The sequence below is a fragment of the Ranitomeya imitator genome, chromosome 2, assembly GCF_032444005.1.
Source record: "Ranitomeya imitator isolate aRanImi1 chromosome 2, aRanImi1.pri, whole genome shotgun sequence".
Lineage (NCBI taxonomy): Eukaryota > Metazoa > Chordata > Amphibia > Anura > Dendrobatidae > Ranitomeya > Ranitomeya imitator.
Window position 1 is genome coordinate 247,509,629 of NC_091283.1, and position 22,381 is coordinate 247,532,009.

The 22,381-nt window shown below is 42.7% G+C and overlaps 1 protein-coding gene across 1 annotated transcript; it reads left to right on the forward strand.

Moving 5' to 3' along the window:
- The first annotated feature begins 356 nt into the window (after window positions 1–356).
- Window positions 357–15,111, forward strand: LOC138662904 (gastrula zinc finger protein XlCGF57.1-like). The gene is made up of 2 exons (XM_069748905.1): window positions 357–445; window positions 12,882–15,111. Exon 2 carries the CDS (start codon window positions 12,923–12,925, stop codon window positions 14,258–14,260), a length of 1,338 nt encoding a protein of 445 aa, XP_069605006.1. The 5' UTR covers window positions 357–445; window positions 12,882–12,922; the 3' UTR covers window positions 14,261–15,111.
- Window positions 15,112–22,381: the final 7,270 nt, after the last annotated feature.

Sequence of the window (22,381 nt, forward strand, 5' to 3'; positions counted from 1 at the left end):
TGCCAGGGGAGATAAAGTGGACCTTCTCCCACCCGCTCTTTGAAGGTCCACATAAAACCAGCCCTGTTTATACAACTTAACCCTCACAACACGTAGTGTGCTGGAGAAAAATGCTCTGGTTTCACACCACTGACGCCGTTAAGCGCAGTGACACGTATCTCCCCTCTATCACCTTACCAGTGACTGTGTCACAATGAGTAGACGCCGGTGAAGGTCTTGTGCTCAGTGTTGTTTTATCCACCAGTATTATATGTTTTATACTTGTGTAATGAGAACGGTGGAGATGGCAGGATTAGAGCTGATCATAGATGGGACTTCTCCATCTGTCGGTGACTTTTATAATATTTGTTTCAGGGTGAAGATCTGACCCATATTAATACTACAGAGACATATGTGAGGGGGGATGAGCGGTGTAAAGAGGAGATTCCCACATATGACTACCCAGGTGAGTAGTAACCACTAAATTCAGAGAAGTCACAGATTCTTCTCATCACCGGCTGTGGCTGCTTTATTGGTGGTGTAGTCCGGCCATGTGATCACCATTTTGGCTCTAGATCGCAACATTCTCCTCCATCCAAAACTGTTCAAATGACTTTGGTCATTGAAAGCCATTTTCTATAGAACTTACAACCCGGTAGATCCACCTACCCCCTGGGTTTAGGAGACGCTGTTACCTGCCCAGATCTGTGAACTACAAAGCCAAATGACAGCGTACGTAGAATGTGCTGACAAGATAGAAATATATTATGATGAGAAAACGGAGGGTAATGATGCTGTTGGCTTCCAAAATCCCTGATATGGGAAGAAGGAAAAAATCAGGGCTTTGAAAAGAGCCGCCAAGTGCTGAGCCAGAAAGTTGGCTATCAAAACAAATGAACGTAAAAAAAGTGCTAAAGTTAGGGTTAGGGCTAGGGTTGGGGCTAAAGTTAAGATTGGGGCTAAACTTAGGGTTAGAGTTGGGTTTAGGGTTTGGATTAGGGTTAGGATTAGGGATAAGGTTGGCATTAGGGTTACGTTTGGGATTAGGGTTAGGTTTGAGGTTAGGGTTGAGATTATGATTAGGGGTGTGTTGGGTTTAGGGATTTAATTAGGGTTAGGGTTGGGATTAGGGGTGTTTTGGCGTTAGGGTTGTGATTAGGGTTATGCCATAGGGTTAGGGGTGTTTTGGGGTTAGGCTTTTGATTAGGGTTTTGGATTGGGTTGGGATTAGCGTTAGGGGTGTGTTGTGGCTATGGTTGGAGTTAGAATTGGGGGGTTTCCACTGTTTAGGTACATCAGGGGGTCTCCAAACGGGACAGTTAATTTTGCGTTCAAAAAGTGAATTGGTACTCCCTCCCTTCTGAGCTCTGCCATGCGCCCAAACAGTAGTTTACCCCCCATATGGGGTATCAGCGTACTCTGGAATGATTGGACAACAACTTTTGGGGTCGAGTTTCTCCTGTTACCCTTGCGAAAATAAAAAAAAATTGGGGGCTAAAAAATCATTTTTGTGGGAAAAAAATTATTTTTTTATTTTCATGGCTCTGCGTCAAACTTCTGCGAAGCACTTGGGCATTCAAAATGATCACTACATATCTAGATAAGTTCCTTTGGGGGTCTAGTTTCCAAAATGGGTTTACATGTGGGGAAATTCTACTGTTTAGGTACATCAGGGGCTCTGAAAATGCAACATGACACCCGCAGACCATTCCATCAAAGGCGACATAGTGTCACTCTACACAGTAAAAGGACCACCCCCCCATTTAAAACAGTACAGTCATGGACAAAAATTTTGAGAATGAGACAAATATTAATTTTTCCAAAGTCTACTGCTTCATTTTTTCTAATGGCAATTTGCATATACTCCTGAATGTCAGAGTGATCAGCTTAACAGCAATTACTGTACTTGCACAGCCAATATTTGCCCAGAAAATGAACTTTAACCCCCAAAACACATTTCAACATCATTGCAGTCCTGCCTTAAAAGGAGCAGCTAACATCAGTTTAGTGATTGATCCATTAACACAGGTGTGGGTGTTGATGAGGACAGGGCTGGCGATCAATCAGTCATGATTAAGTAAGAATGACATCACTGGACACTTTAAAAAGAGGCTGGTGCTTGGTATCATTGTTTCTCTTCAGTTAACCATGGTTATCTCTAAAGAAACACGTGCAGCCATCATTGCACTGCACAAAAATGGCCTAACAGGGAAGAGTATCGCAGCTACAAATATTGCACCTCAGTCAACAATCTATCACATCATCAAGAACTTCAAGGAGAGAGCTTCCATTGTTGTCAAAAAGGCACCAGGGCGCCCAAGAAAGACCAGCAAGCGCCAGGACCGAATCTTAAAACTGTTTCAGCTGCGGGATCGGACTACCAGCAGTGCCGAGCTTGCTCAGGAATGGCAGCAGGCTGGTGTGAGTGCTTCTGCACGCACTGTGAGGTGGAGACTCTTTGAGCAAGGCCTGGTTTCAAGGAGGGCAGCAAAGAAGCCACTTCTCTCCAGAAAAAACATCAGGGACCGACTGATATTCTGCAAAAGGTACAGGGAGTGGACTGCTGAGGACTGGGGCAGTCATTTTCTCTGATGAATCCCCTTTTCGATTGTTTGGGACATCTGGAAAACAGCTTATTTGGAGAAGAGGTGAGCGCTACCACCAGTCTTGTCTCATGCCAACTGTAAAGCATCCTGAAACCATTCATGTGTGGGGTTGCTTCTCAGCCAAGGGAATCGGCTCACTCACAGTCTTGCTTAAAAACACAGCCATGAATAAAGAATGGTACCAGAATGTCCTCCAAGAGCAACTTCTCCCAACCGTCCAAGAGCAGTTTGGCACCCAACAATGCCTTTTCCAGCATGATGGAGCACCTTGCCATAAAGCAAAGGTGATAACTAAATGGCTCATGGAACAAAACAGAGATTTTGGGTCCATGGCCTGGAAACTCCCCAGATCTTAATCCCATTGAGAACTTGTGGTCAATCATCAAGAGACGGGTGGACAAACAAAAACCAACATATTCTGGCAAAATGCAAGCATTGATTATGCAAGAATGAACTGCTATCAGTCAGGATTTGGTCCAGAAGTTGATTGAGAGCATGCCAGGGAGAATTGCAGAGGTCTTGAAGAAGAAGGATCAACACTGCAAATATTGACTTGCTGCATTAACTCATTCTAACTGTCAATATAACCTATTGGTACTCATAATATGATTGCAATTATATTTCTGTATGTGATATAAACATCAGACAAACACTAATAAAAACCAGAGGGCAGCAGATCATGTGAAAATATAATTTTGGTGTCATTCTCAAAAATTTTGGCCATGACTGTATCCTCAAAAAATAAAATAAATACATCACTGCAGTAATAATATCCTGTAATTCGCCCCTATGGTAATAATATACCCCATCCTGGGTCCTGTGTGTCTCATTCCTGGCTTCAGCCATATGTTCTCCCATCCTGCCCTCATGAGTATCCATTCTGCCCCATATGATCTCCCCATCCTGCCCCATCTGTCGCCATCATATTCATCCTGCCCCATGATCCAATCCTGCCCCCATGTCTTTCATTCTACCCCGTGTCTCCAATCATGCCCCGTATCTCCATTCTTGCCCCACCTGTCTCCAGTCCTGCCCCCAGTGTGTCCAGCATTCTGCCCCCAGTGTGTCCAGCATTCTGCCCCCAGTGTGTCCAGCATTCTGCCCCCAGTGTGTCCAGCATTCTGCCCCCAGTGTGTCCCCCAGCATTCTGCCCCCAGTGTGTCCACCAGCATTCTGCCCCAGTGTGTCCACCAGCATTCTGCCCCAGTGTGTCCACCAGCATTCTGCCCCAGTGTGTCCACCAGCATTCTGCCCCAGTGTGTCCACCAGCATTCTGCCCCAGTGTGTCCAGCATTCTGCCCCAGTGTGTCCAGCATTCTGCCCCCAGTGTGTCTACCATTCAGCCCCGGGCCCCCTGAATCGCTGCTCTCCATATTAAATAAAAAAGAAGTTCTTACCTGACCGCGCTCCTGCGGCGAAAGCGAAGCTCCCTCCACTCAGCTGAAGCGCGAACTTGCCCCGGCAACTGACACTGACGTCATTTTTTCCTTCCACATTGTTTCAGTTGCTGTGAAGCACGTCAAGGGTTAATAAACTTCTTGAAAGTGGTTTTGAGCACGTTGAGGGGTGCAGTTTTTAGAATGGTGTCAAGTTTGCGTATTTTCAGCCATATAGACCCCTCAAAGTGACTTTAAATGTGAGGTGGTCCCTAAAAAAATGGTTTTGTAAATTTTGTTGTAAAAATGAGAAATCGCTGGTGAACTTTTAACCCTTTTTACTTCCTAACCAAAAAAAATAATTGTTTCCAAAATTGTGCTGCTGTAAAGTAGACATGTGGGAAATGTTATTTATTAACTATTTTTCGTGACATATCTCTCTGATTTAAGGGCATAAAAATTCAAAATTTGAAAATTGCGAAATTTTAAAAATTTTCGCCATATTTCCGTTTTTTTCATATTTAATCGCAAGTAATATCGAAGAAATGTTATGACTAACATCAAGTACAATATGTCATGAAAAAACAGTCTCAGAATCAGCGGGATCCGTTAAGGTGTTCCAGAATTATAACCTCATAAGGTGACAGTGGTCAGAATTGTAAAAATTGGCCCGGTCATTAAGTACCAAATTGGCTCTGTCACTAAGGGGTTAAACTGGTGGGATCTCGTTTATATTCTAAAGCGAATTGCCTAAACAGACAGATTACACCTTTCCTAATATTATGTCTCTGGCTGGTCATCCTATTATGGATCGCTGGGGTCGTTTTTAGATCCCTAATATTGGATGAATCTCCCTTCTCTCCCTTCTGTGCTGCTGAATGTGATCATATGTTCCCTACAACAGAGGTCCCCAACTCCAGTCCTCAAGGCCCACCAACAGGTCATGTTTTCAGGATTTCCTTTGCATTGCACAGGTGATGCAATTATTACCTGGGCAAGACTAAGGAAATCCTGAAAACATGACATGTTGGTGGGCCTTGAGGACTGGAGTTGGGGACCTCTGCCCTACAAGACCAGGTCCCGTCTTTCTGGCCAAACTTCCCTTCTATGATCGACAGCATTAAATGTGCAGTGAGGCTAAGTGTGAATTTCTGCACAATAACAGAGTTTCCCTTTATCCCGACTTTTCAATTTCTTATTAAACCGACTAACTTCATACAAGATTGTGATACACATAATAAACATCACACCGGTGCCATGATATATCTCTAAGTTGTGCGTGGCTGATGGCTGTAATATACAGCGGGTGCGGAAAGTATTCAGAAGAAGACTTTACATTTTTCATTGTTTCATTGCAGCCATTTGGAAATTCAAAAAAAGTTCATTTTTTTTCTGATTAATGTACACTCTGCACCCCATCTTCACTGAAAAAAAACAGAAATGTAGTAATTTTTGCAAATTTATTAAAAAAGAAAAAGTGAAATATCACATGGTCATAAGTATTCAGACCCTTTGCTCAGTATTAACCCTTTAGAGCTAGTACAGCCTTGAGACTTCTTGGGAATGATGCAACAAGTTTTTCACCCCTGGATTTGGGGATCCTCTGCTATTCTTCCTTGCAGATCCTCTCCAGTATGGTCAGGTGGGATGGTGAACGCTGGTGGACAGCCATTTTCAGGTCTTTCCAGAGATGCTCAATTGGGTTTAGGTCAGGGCTCTGGCTGGGCCGGTCAAGAATGGTCACAGAGTTGTTCTGAAGCCGCTCCTCTGTTATTTTAGCTGTGTGCTTAGGGTCATTGTCTTGTTGGAAGGTGAACCTTCGGCCAAGTCTGAGGTCCAGAGCACTCTGGAAGAGGTTTTCATCCAGGATATCTCTGTATGTTTCCTTCAATGACAACTAGTCATCCTGTCCCTGCAGCTGAAAAACACCCCATAGCATGATGCTGCCACCACTATGTATAAATGTTGGGATTGTATTGGGCAGGTGATGAGCAGTGATACCGCTGAGAATTATCACCAAAAAGGTCTATCTTCATCTCATCAGAGCAGAGAATCTTATTTCTCATAGTCTGGGAGTCCTTCATGTGTTTTTAGCAAACACTATGCGGCTTTCATATGTCTTGCACTGAGGAGAGGCTTTCGTCAGGCTACACTGCCATAAAGGCCTGACTGGTGGAGGGCTGCAGTGATAGTTGACTTTGTGGAACTTTCTCCCATCTCCCTACTGCATCTCTGGAGCTCGGCCACAGTGATCTTGGGGTTCTTCTTTACCTCTCTCACCAATTGCTCAGTTTGGCTGGACGGCCAGGTCTAGGAAGACTTCTGTTGGTTCCAAACTTCTTCCATTTAAGGATTATGGAGGCCACTGTGCTCTTAGGAATCTTGAGTACTGCAGAAATTCTGTTGTAACCTTGGCCAGATCTGTGCCTTGCCACAATTCTGTCTCTGAGCTCCTTGGCCAGTTCCTTTGACCTCATGATTCTCATTTGGTCTGACTTGGACTGTGAGCTGTGAGGTCTTATATAGACAGGTGTGTGCCTTTCGAAATCAAGTCCTATCAGTTTAACCCCTTACCGACATCGGGAGTAATAGTATGCTGAAGTCGGACTCCCTCCCTTTGATGTGGGCTCCGGCGGTGAGCCCACATCTTTCCGGGGACACGTCAGCTGTTTTGAGCAGCTGACATGTGCCCGCAATAGCCGCGGGTGGAATAGAGATCCACCCATGGCTATTAACCAGTTAAATGCCGCTGTCAAACTCTGAAGCGGCATTTAAATTTTACTTATGGCAATCACGAAGGAAATATGCAAACTGGTGACCCCGTCACATGATCGTGGGTCACCGATGTGTTGGCATGACAACCTGAGGTATCCTGGAGACCTCTATGGTTGTCAGTGCTGGCATCCTGTGAGCGCAACCCAGTGGTCGGCGCTCATAGCATGTGAGTAAATCTGCTATATACAGGCCATCTGAACATCGCCTCTATGTAGCAGAGCCGATCGGGTTGTAGCAGCTTCTAGTCTCTTATGAAGACTATTGATGCATGCCAAAAGTAAAACAAAAAAGTTTTTAAATATATAAAAATAAAAAATATAACAATTCAAATCACCCCCTTACGCCCCATTCAAAATAAAACAATAAAAATAAAATCAAACCTGCACATATTTGATATCGCCGCATTGAGAATCGCCCGATCTATCAATAAAAAAAGGATTAACCTGATTGCTAAACAGAATAGCGAGAAAAAAGTAAAATTGACAGAATTACTTGTTTTGGTCGCTGCAACATTGCATAAAAATGCAATAATGGGCGATCAAGATATTGTATCTGCACCAACATGATGTCATTAAAAAACGACAGCTCGGCGCACAAAAAATAAGCCCTCCCCCGACCCGATATCGCGAAAAATGAGACGCTACGGGTATCGGAAAATGGCGCAAATTTTCTTTTTTTTTTTTTAACAAAGGTTTTTATTTTTTTTTTCACCACACAAATGAAAAAGAACCTAGACATGTTTGGTGTCTATAAACTCATAATGACCCGGAGAATCAAAAAACAAGTGTGGGAGTGCACTTTTTTTTAAATTTCACCACACTTGGAATTTTTCCCCATTTTCTAGTACACGACATGGTAAAATAAATGGTGTCATTCAAAAGTACAACTCGTCCCGCAAAAACAAGTCCTCACATGGCCATATTGATGGAAAAATAAAAAAGTTATGGCTCTGAGGAGAAGGGGAGTTAGAAATGAAAACGCAAAACTGAAAAAGGCTCCGGGGGTTAATTAAACCCAGCTGGCCTCCAATGAAGGAGTAGAGCCATCTCAAGTAGGATCACGAGTTAATGGACAGCGTGTGACTGATATATGAGTGTATGAGCAAAGGGTCTGAAGACTTATGACCATGTGATATTTCAGTTTTTCTTTTTTATTAAATTTGCTAAAATTTCTACGTTTCTGATTTTTTTCAGTCAAGATGGGGTGCAGCGTGTACATTTAATGAGAGAAAAATGAACTTTTTTAAATTTACCAAATGGCTGCAATGAAACAAAGAGTGAAAAATGTAAAGGGGTCTGAATACTTTCTGTACCCACCGTACATTTATTCCTGCCTGCAGGAGATGTGTTGGCTCCAGCCCTGGTTTCATGGATTCACTCCACCTCATAAATTACATTGTTTTTCATCCCAAGAAATTCAGATTACTGCACAATCTCTCCTGAAATGGGGAGCAATATTATTTTCTGTAATCTTCTGGTCAGGATTCATAGTAGCTCCAATGGTCCACCATAAATGAGTGCAACACCGGTTTAGGCCGGTTTCACACGTGACAGTTTCCTCACGTACCGGAGCCACTGACACACGTAGACACATTAAAATCAATGCATCTGTGCAGATGTCATTGATTTTTTTGTGGACCGTGTCTGCGTGTGCCAAACACGGAGACATGTCAGTGTTCGTGGGAGCGCACGGATTACACGGACCCATTAAAGTCAATGGGTCCGTGTAAAACACGTACCGCACACGGACGTTGTCCGTGTGCCGTGCAGGAGGCAGCGCTACAGTAAGCGCTGTCCCCCCCCACTGGTGCTGAAGCCGCGATTCATATCTTCCCTGCATCAGCGTTTGCTGTAGAGAAGATATGAATAATCCCTTTTTTTTTTGTTTCTCGTGTTTAAAATAAAGCTCCATGTCCCCACCCCCTCCCACCCCCTGTGCGCCCCCCCCCCCCCGCTGTTCTTAAAATACTCACTCGGCTTGCTCCCTCGCTGGCGCTGCTGTTGTGAATTCCGCTCTTGGGCTCCCTCCTGTGGTTTTGAGTGGTATGGCTGCTTCTTGGATTTAGCTTCTGCAGCTGTTTTCACTGATCGTCTTCTTGGCTCGGCTATTTATTAGTCTGGCCTTATCCCTCATTCAATGCCAGTTGTCAATTGTTTCTGCCTGGAGTCATTGCTCTTAGGATTTCCTGACACTCTGACCAGCTCAACAAAGCTAAGTCCTTGCTTGTCTTTTTGTAGTTCACTTGTTGTGGACTTTGTTTATCAGCATTTTGTTGTTTTTGCTCTTTTGTCCAGCTTATCAATATGGATCTATTCAGCTAAGCTGGAAGCTCTGGGCAGCAGAGTTTGCCCTCTACACCTTTAGTCAGGTGTGGAGATTTTTGTATTTCTCTGCGGTGGACTTTTTCTAGTTTTTTTCTACTGACCGCACAGTGCTCTGTTCTGTACTTTTTCTATCTAGCTAGAAGTGGCCTCCTGTGCTAAATCTTGTTTCATACTACGTATGTCATTTCCTTCTCCTCTCACAGTCATTACATGTGGGGGGCTAATCTATCCTTTGGGGATTTTCTCTGAGGCAAGATAGTTTTCCTGCTTCTGTCTTTAGGGGTAGTTAGCTCTTAGGCTGTGTCGAGGGGTCTAGGGAGTGTCAGGTACCCCCCACGGCTACTTCTAGTGTTGTGTTGAGCTTAGGGACTGCGGTCAGTATAGCTACCACCTGCTCAGAGCTAGTCTCATGTCGCTCCTTAATCACCAGATCATAACACGCTGCTTCCTGTCCTGGCCGCACCTTCTACTGTATGAGCGGTCACGTGGGGCCGCCGATTACAGTCATGAATATGCAGCTCCACCTCCCATAGGGGTGGAGCTGCATATTCATTACTGTAAATGAGCGGCCCCACGTGACCGCTCATACAGTAGAAGGTGCGGCCAGGACAGGAAGCAGCGCCAGCGGGGGAGCCGGGTGAGTATTTTAATAACAGCGGGCGGGCGCACAGGGGGTGGGAAGGGGGTGGGGACATGGATCTTTATTTTAAACACGAGAAACAAAAAAAAAGGATTTTTTTTTAGTTATTTGTTTATACTATTTTCTCACTTGCTTATCACGGTATATTTATATATATTGAAAATTTCTTTCACTTGTATATATTAAGTAATCTGGAATTTCTCCACTGCTCCATGACATATCCCATTATTTTTTCTCAAATCTAGTAAAGTCTGCCATATGTTTGCTCCCATTTAATATAAAGTTAGCGCTGTCCCCTGCATCTGGTGCTGAAGCCACGATTCATATCTTCCCTGCAGCAGCGTTTGCTGTAGAGAAGATATGAATAATCGTATTTAAAATAAATATCCATGTGCCAAACCCCCTCCCACCCCCTGTGCGCCCCACCCCGCTATTGTTAAAATACTCACCCGGCTCCCTCGCTGGCTGGCGCTGCTTCCTGTCCTGGCTGCACCTTCTACTGTATGAGTGGTCACGTGGGGCCACTCATTTACAGTAATGAATATGCGGCTCCACCCCTATGGGAGGTGGAGCCGCATATTCATGACTGTAATCGGCGGCCCCACGTGACCGCTCATACAATAGAAGATATTTATTTTAAACACGATTATTCATATCTTCTCTACAGCAAACGCTGCTGCAGGGAAGATATGAATCGCGGCTTCAGCACCAGTGGGGGAACAGCGCTTACAGTAGCGCTGTCTCCTGCACGGCACACGGACTGCACATGGACAAAGTCCGTGTGCGGTACGTGTTTTACACGGACCCATTGACTTTAATGGGTCCGTGTAATCCGTGCGCTCCCACGAACACTGACATGTCTCCGTGTTTGGCACACGGAGACACGGTCCGCAAAAAATCAATGACATCTGCACAGATGCATTGATTTCACTGTGTGTACGTGTGTCAGTGGCTCCGGTACGTGAGGAAACTGTCACCTCACGTACCGGAGCCACTGACGTGTGAAACCGGCCTCAGGCAGACATATTGCATATGCTTTGGCATTGTCCCAGATTGTCCTCATTGGAGTGATGTATGGGTATCCCTAGGGATCCGTTGATATGCATATTAGGGTAAATATTAACTGACAATACGACTAAAATTGTAACTGCAAGATTATAGTTTGCTGCAAGGAAACTGATTGCAAAATATTGGGTTAAAGAGGAGCCTCCGTCCAGACGTGAATTCATTGCTCAAGCGAACCACATAACTGAGCTTGAGAAAAGCATTTACACCAGGAGAGACGAGCTAGATTTCTTCCATAAATTATGGCAGCCGTGGTTGGATAGGATTAATGTTCTACCAGTATATAGTATTATAGAGTACAACTTATGGTAAACTGGAACTCTGTTTGATATTGTCAACTACAGACAAATTATTGTTTGCTCCTGATATGGCCTCCATGGGGGGTTAATTTACTGTTAAGCATAAAATGAGTATAAACATGCGATCTGATGTGAATCTTGTTATCGTTAATACAAATTTATCTGATTTAAAAATGTTTGGTGCTTTCCAAATGGCTAAAACAGGGAGCAGATTACTGCAGCTGACAGCACACACACCCATACTGCCAAACTGGATGGTACTACAGATGCCAGGCACCCTAATCTTAGTGGGTGAGAGGAGCCTGCACCGCCAAGAGTTTCTGGTTCCAACCCCACCTCTGTTACCAGCATTGCCTTCAGAATGAGTAAGGCAGCGTCTGGTGTCCAAAGCAGACATTGCAGGAGCAGATACCAGAGGAGAGAGGGCACACTATTTGCAGAATTCCTAATATGACAAAATTTCACAAAACCAGAGCAGATGAAATCCCTATAACCCCTTTCTGACCTCGGACGGGATAGTACATCCGAGGTCAGAACCCCCGCTTTGATTTGAGCAATCTGAGCATCGCTCCTATGTAGCAGAGCTGATCAGGCTATGCTAGCTTCTAGCCTCCCACGAAGACTATTGAAGCTTGGCAAAAGTAAAAAAAATGTTTTAAAAAATATGAAAAAATATAGAAGTTTTAAATCACCCCCCTTTCGCCCCATTCAAAATAAAACAAAAAAAATCAAATATACACATTTCATATCGCCGCGCTCAGAATTGCCCGATCTATCAATAAAAAAAAATAACCTGATTGCTAAACGGCGTAGCGAGAAAAAAATTGAAACGTCAGGATTACAATTTTTTTGGGTCACCGCGACATTGCATTAAAATGCAATAACGGGCGATCAAAAGAATGTATCTGCACCAAAATGGTAGCATTAAAAATGTCAGCATAGCACACAAAAAATAAGCCATCACCCAACCCTAGATCACGAAAAATGGAGACGCTACAGGTATCAGAAAAGTGCGCAATTTTTTTTTTAGCAAAGTTTGGAATTTTTTTTACCACTTAGATAAATAATAACCTAGACATGTTTGGTGTCTATGAACTCATAATGACCTGGAAAATCATAATGGCAGGTCAGTTTTAGCATTTAGTGAACCTAGCAAAAAAGCCAAAAAAGAAACAAGTGTGGGATTGCACTTTTTTGCAATTTCACCACACTTGGAATTTTTTTTCCCGTTTTCTAGTAGACAACATGCCAAAACCAATAATGTCGTTCAAAAGTGCAACTCGTCCTGCAAAAAAATAAGCCCTCACATGGCCATATTGACGGTAAAATAAAAAAAGGTATGGCTCTGGGAAGGAGGAGAGCGAAAAACGAAAACGCAAAACCAAAAAAAGCTGGGCTCATGAAGGGGTTAAAATGACTCCATTTTGTAAATTATAACCCTCAATAAATTATAGGAATAGTGACTATTTTGACTCCACTTGCAGTTTCCAGATATTAGCTCGCGCAGTGAATGTTGGAAAGTGAAAATTGCAAATATCCCAAGTTATTACCCAACACATAGTGCCCAGATTGTGCTCCAGGAGATACACATGCCATACAATAAGCGATTTCTTCTCACTATAGTAATGCCAAAAGCATGGATGCTTAATGTGGTTTGAGCACAGTCTAGTAAACTGTAAACTGTCATTGTCTTGGTGAATAATTCAATAATTTTGCATAACTTGCCATTTTTACAGACCATTTAAGTAGAAATGGTCAAAAATATAGAATTCAAGGATATTTTATTCTAAAATAATAATTGGTTTTATTCTTGGCAGATGACCGTACCAGAAGATCAGCAGGACAGCTGACATCTTCAATGTTTAAATCAGATAATTTTGAGATCCCACAGGATACAATTGAAGTGAATGCCATTGCTCCAAATATACCATCATCCCTTCACAGCAAAGATCTGTCATCTGATCCTGTGGAACAGATCCTGCCTTCTGATTCATTACCGACTACTAAGGAAAATCAAAGTCACAAAATAAGCATTAAAAAACTAACTGCTCCTAAAGCAATGAAGACATTTTCATTTTCAGAATATGAAAATAGTTTTCCCCTAGAAAAGTCCTTTCTCAAACAACAAAACCTTCACAAAGCAGACAATAAAATTTCTTGTTTTCACACAGAGAAGAAGCCATTTTCATGTTCAGAATGTGGAAAATGTTTTATTCGGAAAGCGAAGCTTGTTACCCACCAAAGAACTCACACAGGAGAGAAGCCTTTTTCTTGTTCAGAATGTGGGAAATGTTTTAACCAGAAAGCGCATCTTGTTAGCCACCAGAAAACCCACACAGGAGAGAAGCCTTTTTTTTGTTCAGAATGTGGGAAATGTTTTACAGATAAAAATGTTCTTATCAGACATCATAGATCTCACACAGGGGAGAAGCCTTTTTCCTGTTCAGAATGTGGAAAATGTTTTAACCACAAAGGGAATCTTGTTAGCCACCAGAAAACCCACACAGGGGAGAAGCCTTTTTCCTGCTCAGAATGTCGGAAATGTTTTAACCACAAATCGAGTCTTGTTAGCCACCAGAAAACCCACACAGGGGAGAAGCCTTTTTCCTGCTCAGAATGTGGGAAATGTTTTAACCACAAATCGAGTCTTGTTAGCCACCAGAAAACCCACACAGGGGAGAAGCCTTTTTCATGTTCAGAATGTGGGAAATGTTTTAACCACAAATCGAGTCTTGTTAGCCACCAGACAACCCACACAGGGGAGAAGCCTTTTTCATGTTCAGAATGTGGGAAATGTTTCAACAACAAAGCAAATCTTGCTAGCCACCAGAAAACCCACACAGGGGAGAAGCCTTTTTCCTGCTCAGAATGTGGGAAATGTTTTAACAGGAAGACAAATCTTGATAGCCACCAGAAAACCCACACAGGGGAGAAGCCTTTTTCATGTTCAGAATGTGGGAAATGTTTTAACAGGAAGACGAATCTTGATAGCCACCAGAAAACTCACACAGGGGAGAAGCCTTTTTCGTGCTCAGAATGTGGGAAATGTTTTAACCACAAATCGAGTCTTGTGAGCCACCAGAAAACCCACACAGGGGAGAAGCCTTTTTCATGTTCAGAATGTGGGAAATGTTTTAACAGGAAGACGAATCTTGTTACCCACCAAAAAACACACACAGGGGTGAAGCCAATTTAATGTTCATATTGTGGAAAATGTTTTGTGAAGAAACCATCTCTTTCTAGCCACCAAAGAATTCACACAGGGGAGAAGCATTTTTTATGTTCTTAATTGTGTTTACATAGTCACATACAAGTGCTTCTCACTAAGTTAGAATATTATCAAAAAGTTAATTTATTCCAGTTCTTAAATGCAAAAAGTGAAACTCTTATATTATATAGAGTCATTATAGAGTGATATATCTCAAGTGTTTATTTCTGTTGATGACTAGATCCTACAGCCAATGAAAACCCAAAAGTCATTATGTCAGTAAATTAGAAGAAAAACACCTGGAACGGCTTCCTAAACATTTTAAAAAGGTCCCTTGGTCTGTTTCAGTAGGTTCCACAATCATGAGGAAGACTGCTCACTGGACAGATGTCTAGAAGGCAGTCATTGACACACTCCAGAAGGAGGGTAAGCCACTGTAAAATATTAGTATTTCAATAATAATTAAAAAATATAGTTTACTTAACATATGCAGGTTCTACCTAGCAAATAGATACTCTGGATAGTGAGGGACTGAGTTATTCTGAGGATTGTGGCCGATACATCTGTTCTCTGTTTGTCAGAACTATAGGGCTTTTGTCAGAACTGTGGCTATTTGGAGATAATAAATGGTTCTTAAAGGTCACAGGCTATATGCTTAAGCATTTCAAAATTACATATTACATAGTTATTAAGGTTGAAGGAAGACTATAAGTCCATCTAGTTCAACCCATAGCCTAACCTAACATGCCCTAACATGTTGATCCAGAGGAAGGCAAAAAAAAACCCATATGGCAAAGAGTAAGCTCCACAATGGGGAAAAAAATTCCTTCCCGACTCCACATACGGCAATCAGACTAGTTCCCTGGATCAACGCCCTATCAAGGAATCTAATGTATATACCCTGTAACATTATACTTTTCCAGAAAGGTATCCAGTCCCCTCTTAAATTTAAGTAATGAATCACTCATTACAACATCATACGGCAGAGAGTTCCATAGTCTCACTGCTCTTACAGTAAAGAATCCGCGTCTGTTATTATGCTTAAACCTTTTTTCCTCCAAACGCAGAGGATGCCCCCTTGTCCCTGTTTCAGGTCTATGATTAAAAAGATCATCAGAAAGGTCTTTGTACTGTCCCCTCATATACAGTGGGGCAAAAAAGTATTTAGTCAGTCAGCAATAGTGCAAGTTCCACCACTTAAAAAGATGAGAGGTGTCTGTAATTTACATCATAGGTAGACCTCAACTATGGGAGACAAACTGAGAAAAAAAAAATCCAGAAAATCACATTGTCTGTTTTTTTAACATTTTATTTGCATATTATGGTGGAAAATAAGTATTTGGTCAGAAACAAACAATCAAGATTTCTGGTTCTCACAGACCTGTAACTTCTTCTTTAAGAGTCTCCTCTATCCTCCACTCATTACCTGTAGTAATGGCACCTGTTTAAACTTGTTATCAGTATAAAAAGACACCTGTGCACACCCTCAAACAGTCTGACTCCAAACTCCACTATGGTGAAGACCAAAGAGCTGTCAAAGGACACCAGAAACAAAATTGTAGCCCTGCACCAGGCTGGGAAGACTGAATCTGCAATAGCCAACCAGCTTGGAGTGAAGAAATCAACAGTGGGAGCAATAATTAGAAAATGGAAGACATACAAGACCACTGATAATCTCCCTCGATCTGGGGCTCCACGCAAAATCCCACCCCGTGGGGTCAAAATGATCATAAGAACGGTGAGCAAAAATCCCAGAACCACGCGGGGGGACCTAGTGAATGAACTGCAGAGAGCTGGGACCAATGTAACAAGGCCTACCATAAGTAACACACTACGCCACCATGGACTCAGATCCTGCAGTGCCAGACGTGTCCCACTGCTTAAGCCAGTACATGTCCGGGCCCGTCTGAAGTTTGCTAGAGAGCATTTGGATGATCCAGAGGAGTTTTGGGAGAATGTCCTATGGTCTGATGAAACCAAACTGGAACTGTTTGGTAGAAACACAACTTGTCGTGTTTGGAGGAAAAAGAATACTGAGTTGCATCCATCAAACACCATACCTACTGTAAAGCATGGTGGTGGAAACATCATGCTTTGGGGCTGTTTCTCTGCAAAGGGGCCAGGATGACTGATCTGGGTACATGAAAGAATGAATGGGGCCATGTATCGTGAGATTTTGAGTGCAAACCTCCTTCCATCAGCAAGGGCATTGAAGATGAAACGTGGATGGGTCTTTCAACATGACAATGATCCAAAGCACACCGCCAGGGCAACAAAGGAGTGGCTTCGTAAGAAGCATTTCAAGGTCCTGGAGTGGCCTAGCCAGTCTCCAGATCTCAACCCTATAGAAAACCTTTGGAGGGAGTTGAAAGTCCGTGTTGCCAAGCGAAAAGCCAAAAACATCACTGCTCTAGAGGAGATCTGCATGGAGGAATGGGCCAACATACCAACAACAGTGTGTGGCAACCTTGTGAAGACTTACGGAAAACGTTTGACCTCTGTCATTGCCAACAAAGGATATATTACAAAGTATTGAGATGAACTTTTGTTTCTGACCAAATACTTATTTTCCACCATAATATGCAAATAAAATGTTAAAAAAACAGACAATGTGATTTTCTGGATTTTTTTTTCTCAGTTTGTCTCCCATAGTTGAGGTCTACCTATGATGTAAATTACAGACGCCTCTCATCTTTTTAAGTGGTGGAACTTGCACTATTGCTGACTGACTAAATACTTTTTTGCCCCACTGTATTTATACATTAACATAAGATCACCCCTTAGTCTTCGTTTTTCCAAACTAAATAGCCCCAAGTGTAATAACCTATCTTGGTATTGCAGACCCCCCAGTCCTCTAATAACCTTGGTCGCTCTTCTCTGCACCCGCTCTAGTTCAGCTATGTCTTTTTTATACACCGGAGACCAGAACTGTGCACAGTATTCTAAGTGTGGTCGAACTAGTGACTTGTATAGAGGTAAAATTATGTTCTCCTCATGAGCATCTATGCCTCTTTTAATGCATCCCATTATTTTATTTGCCTTTGTAGCAGCTGCCTGACACTGGCCACTGAATATGAGTTTGTCATCCACCCATACAACCAGGTCTTTTTCATTGACGGTTTTGCCCAGAGTTTTAGAATTGAGCACATAATTATATATCTTATTACTTCTACCCAAGTGCATGACCTTACATTTATCCCCATTAAAGCTCATTTGCCATTTATCAGCCCAAGCTTCTAGTTTACATAAATCATCCTGTAATATAAAATTGTCCTCTTCTGTATTAATTACCCTGCAGAGTTTAGTGTCATCTGCAAATATTGAAATTCTACTCTGAATGCCCCCTACAAGGTCATTAATAAATATGTTAAAAAGAAGAGGGCCCAATACTGAGCCCTGTGGTACCCCACTGCTAACCGCTACCCAGTCCGAGTGTGCTCCATTAATAACCACCCTTTGTTTCCTACCCCTGAGCCAGCTCTCAACCCACTTGCACATATTTTCCCCTATCCCCATTATTCTCATTTTACGTATCAACCTTTTGTGTGGCACCGTATCAAAAGCTTTTGAAAAGTCCATATACACTACATCCACTGGGTTCCCTTGGTCCAATCCGGAACTTACCTCTTCATAGAAACTGATCAAATTAGTCTGACATGAATGGTCCCTAGTAAACCCGTGCTGATACTGGGTCATGAGGTTATTCCTCTTCAGATACTCCAGTATAGCATCCCTTAGAATGCCCTCCAGGATTTTACCCACAGTAGAGGTTAAGCTTACTGGCCTATAGTTTCCAAGTTCAGTTTTTGTTCCCTTTTTGAATATTGGCACCACATTTGCTATACACCAGTCCTGTGGTACAGACCCTGTTATTATGGAGTCTCTAAAGATTAAAAATAATGGTCTATCAATGACTGTACTTAATTCCTGCAGTACTCGAGGGTGTATCCCATCCGGGCCTGGAGATTTGTCAATTCTAGTGATTTTTAGACGCCGCCGCACTTCCTGCTGGGTTAAGCCGGTGACATTTAATTGGGAATTTTTATCACTAGTCATTTTGTCTGCCATGGGATTTTCTTGTGTAAATACTGATGAAAAAAAAGTCATTTAGCATATTGGCTTTTTCCTCATCCTCATCCACCATTTCACCCAGACTATTTTTAAGGGGGCCAACACTATCATTTTTTAGTTTCTTACTATTTATGTAGTTAAAGAATATTTTAGGATTATTTTTACTCTCTCTGGCAATGAGTCTCTCTGTCTCAATCTTTGCTGCCTTGATTTGCTTTTTACAGAATTTATTTAATTTTCTGTATTTATTTAATGCCTCCTCACTACCTACTTCCTTTAATTCTCTAAATGCTTTCTTTTTGTCACTTATTGCGCCCCTTACAGCTCTATTTAGCCATATTGGTTTCCTCCTATTTCTAGTATGTTTATTCCCATACGGTATATACTGTGCACAAGTCCTATCCAGGATGCTAATAAACGTCTCCCATTTTCTTTGTGTATTTTTATGTCTCAGTATATCGTCCCAGTTAATTGCACCAAGATCCTCTCTCATCCGTTGGAAATTTGCCCTCCTGAAATTTAGTGTCCTTGTAAGCCCTCTACTACAAATCTTATTAAAGGATACATGAAAACTTATTATTTTGTGATCGCTATTTCCCAAGTGACCCCCAACCCTTATGTTTGATATGCGGTCTGGCCTGTTGGTTAATATTAGGTCTAGCAGTGCCCCCCTTCTTGTTGGGTCCTGAACCAGTTGTGAAAGGTAATTGTCTCTCATAGTTGTCAAAAACCGATTACCTTTGCTGGAACTGCAGGTTTCTGTTCCCCAATCTATTTCAGGGTAGTTGAAGTCCCCCATAATAATGACCTCCTTGAGTCGCAGCTTCATCTATTTGCTTTACGAGGATATTCTCCATTGCTTCCATTATTTTTGGAGATTTATAACAAACCCCTATCAGTAATTTATTATTTTTTCCCCCTCCCCTTATCTCCACCCACAGGGATTCTACATTTTCATTAGATTCACCTATATTATCACGCAGGATGGGTTTTAAGGACGATTTTACATATAGACACACACCTCCCCCTCGCCTATCCATTCGGTCATTTCTGAACAGGCTATAGCCCTGCAAGTTAACAGCCCAGTCATGGCTCTCATCCAGCCACGTTTCAGATATCCCCACCATGTCATAATTATGCTCCAACAACATTAGTTCTAATTCATCCATTTTGTTGGCGAGGCTTCTGGCATTAGTATACATGCACTTGATGTTCCTCTCTGTACCTCTATTCTTTCTTAAATTATTAACTGTTCTAACCCCACCCCCCATGCCACCGTCACCCCCAACTTCCTTATTTGTGCCCAGGTCTCTGTCTGCACTATCTTCCCCTCCTATAAATTGAATACCCTCCCCCCCAATTCCTAGTTTAAACACTCCTCCAACCTTCTAGCCATTTTCTCCCCCAGCACAGCTGCACCCTCCCCATTGAGGTGCAGCCCGTCCCTAGCGTAGAGCCTGTAGCCAACTGAGAAGTCGGCCCAGTTCTGCAGGAACCCAAACCCCTCCTTCCTACACCAATTCTTGAGCCACTTATTAACCTCCCTAATCTCCCGTTGCCTCTCTGGCGTGGCACGTGGTACAGGCAGTATTTCGGAAAATACCACGTTGGAGGTCCTTGCTTTCAGCTTGCGGCCTAAATCCCTGAAATCATCTTTAAGGACCTTCCACCTACCTCTAACTTTGTCATTTGTGCCAATGTGCACCATGACTGCTGGGTCCTCACCAGCCCCTCCCAATAATCTGTCCACCCGATCAGCGATGTGTCGGACTCAAGCGCCAGATAGGCAGCACACCGTTCGACGATCCCTGTCTTTGTGACAGATTGCCCTATCTGTTCCCCTAATAATTGAGTCTCCCACTACCAGCACCTGTCTGGCCTGCCCTGCTCTCCTATTTCCCTCCTTACTGGAGCAGTCACTCCTCCGGCTTTCAGAGGACATGCCTGGCTGCAGCAGTGCTACCCCTGTACTGGCACCCCCCTCATCTGCCAACTTAGCAAACTTATTGGGGTGTTCCAGATCAGGACTAGCCTCCCTGGCACTCTTCCCTCTACCCCGCTTCCTAACTGTCACCCAGCTTGCTACTTCACCATCCTGCAGCTCCATCCCACCATCCCCCCCCCTCATCTGTCCCATTGAGCGTCTGCTCCGTGAGCAGAAGACTCCTCTCCATATTGTCTATGGATCTCAGTGTTGCCAGCTGCACATTTAGAGTTAGAATCTGGGTTTCCAAATGCACAACGTGCTCACATCTCGCACAGCAGTATGCACCCTCGATCGGCTGCTCAAGGACTGCATACATGTGGCAAGATGTGCACTGGATGGCATTAACAAGAGTGGAGTACATTTCCTAATGGGGATTGCACCAGACAGAAAAGTTAAATAAAAAAAATAAAAAATAAATACAAAGTATTAATAAGAAACAGACAGCAATTCAGTAATTCCTCCCCTGGAAACTCCCTGAATCCAAAGTCACTGAATCACAAGTCACACACTTACCGCCGTCCACACTTACCGCCGTCCACACTTACGCTCAGGCCACACTCAGCTCGCTCACACTCGCTATGCTGAAGATTTATAGATTTTTTTTTTTCTTTCTCTAGTTCCCTTAACAGCAATCCACCTTGCTGTTCAAATGCACTTCCAAAAAATGAGGTAATGTACAAAAAAATGATATTCATATCCCGTTACTAGTGTTCTTCTAATATGGTAGAGGCTGTGAACATAGCGGCAGATCACCATATGTGGTTATGAGACAGGAAAAATAGATCCAATGTAAGTCTATGGGTCAAAATAGTATATAAGCTGACCTAACGCCTGTTCCTTTTACTAGGCACTGCTCCTAATAGCCAGTTTCCTACTCCACACTGATGAGGGGCAAATACCCCGAAACAGCTGTCTGTGGATGGACACCATGTTTTGGCATAGGTGGTTTTCCTTTTTGGATGCTGCCCTTCCCGTGGTTGTTCCTTCCCGGTGAAAGACCTGGTTATTTATTGCTTGCGTTGAGAAACACGTGATGGTGTCTCCGCGGCTTTTCTACATGCACTAACTCCTGTTCAGACAGATCTCTCATACTTTGAGAATCTCCAACCCAGACCACATTATACTTCAAAACCATATGTAAGAACCAATGAATGCTTGTTTTCTATAATCTAATACTTACTACGTGCTATGAACTTACTTTTCTTCATTTTTGTCATCACTTTTGAATGAACATTAAACAAGATTTGTTTTATCCACACAATTCAATATTGCTTTCCTTTCTGTCTTCACTGTGCTCCTACTTAAAAAAGTAAGAAACTGTTATTTTCTCTAACATTTTGGCGAGCCCTGCCAAATCTGACTTTTGTGCTATTTTTCTGAAATTCTTTCCCTTGCACACGGAGGTGGAGAGCTCTGCTAAACACCTGTTGTTCAAGGGGCAGGAATTCTGCTATTTCACGTCACAAGGATCAGACAGAGCCTGCAGACAGTGAGGATTCGTGTCTCCAACCATAAAGAGCTGGATGTGTCCCATGACGGAGGTCTGAGGATTTCAGTAGAGACACAGAGGACCATCCATTGACGGTTGGATCAATCCAGGAGAGGAAAATATATTCCACAGGTGAGAAAATGGATTTCATTCATGATTATTCTAAGAAAAGTAATATAGAGTTTAAGTTTGTTCATAGCCATACAGATTCACAATTATGGTCTAATTTTTATAGCCAATGTGAAGCAGTGAATCTTAAGATTGAACAGAGGTTTTTCAGTAAAAAAAAGTTACAGAGAAAGCTTCAAAATGGAATGCACATGGTCCGAGTGTACAATTATTTAGTCTTTGAGAAAACTGAAACACAAACACATAAAGCATGTACTATCACACAAGAGATTGGTCATACTGACACACAAGGTGACACACGAGTCTGACGGGGATTACTTTGATTGTCCAAATTGTTTTGTATTTGTCAGAACATAATGAAAAATTGGAAGATCAAATCGATGCTCGAACAGAATTATTGTCCAAATTGCACCAAGATATAAAAAAGGTTTCT

Bases quoted from the DNA above. Each gene is read 5' to 3' on its own strand.
- LOC138662904 (XM_069748905.1), top strand. From the start codon at position 12,923: ATGTTTAAATCAGATAATTTTGAGATCCCACAGGATACAATTGAAGTG.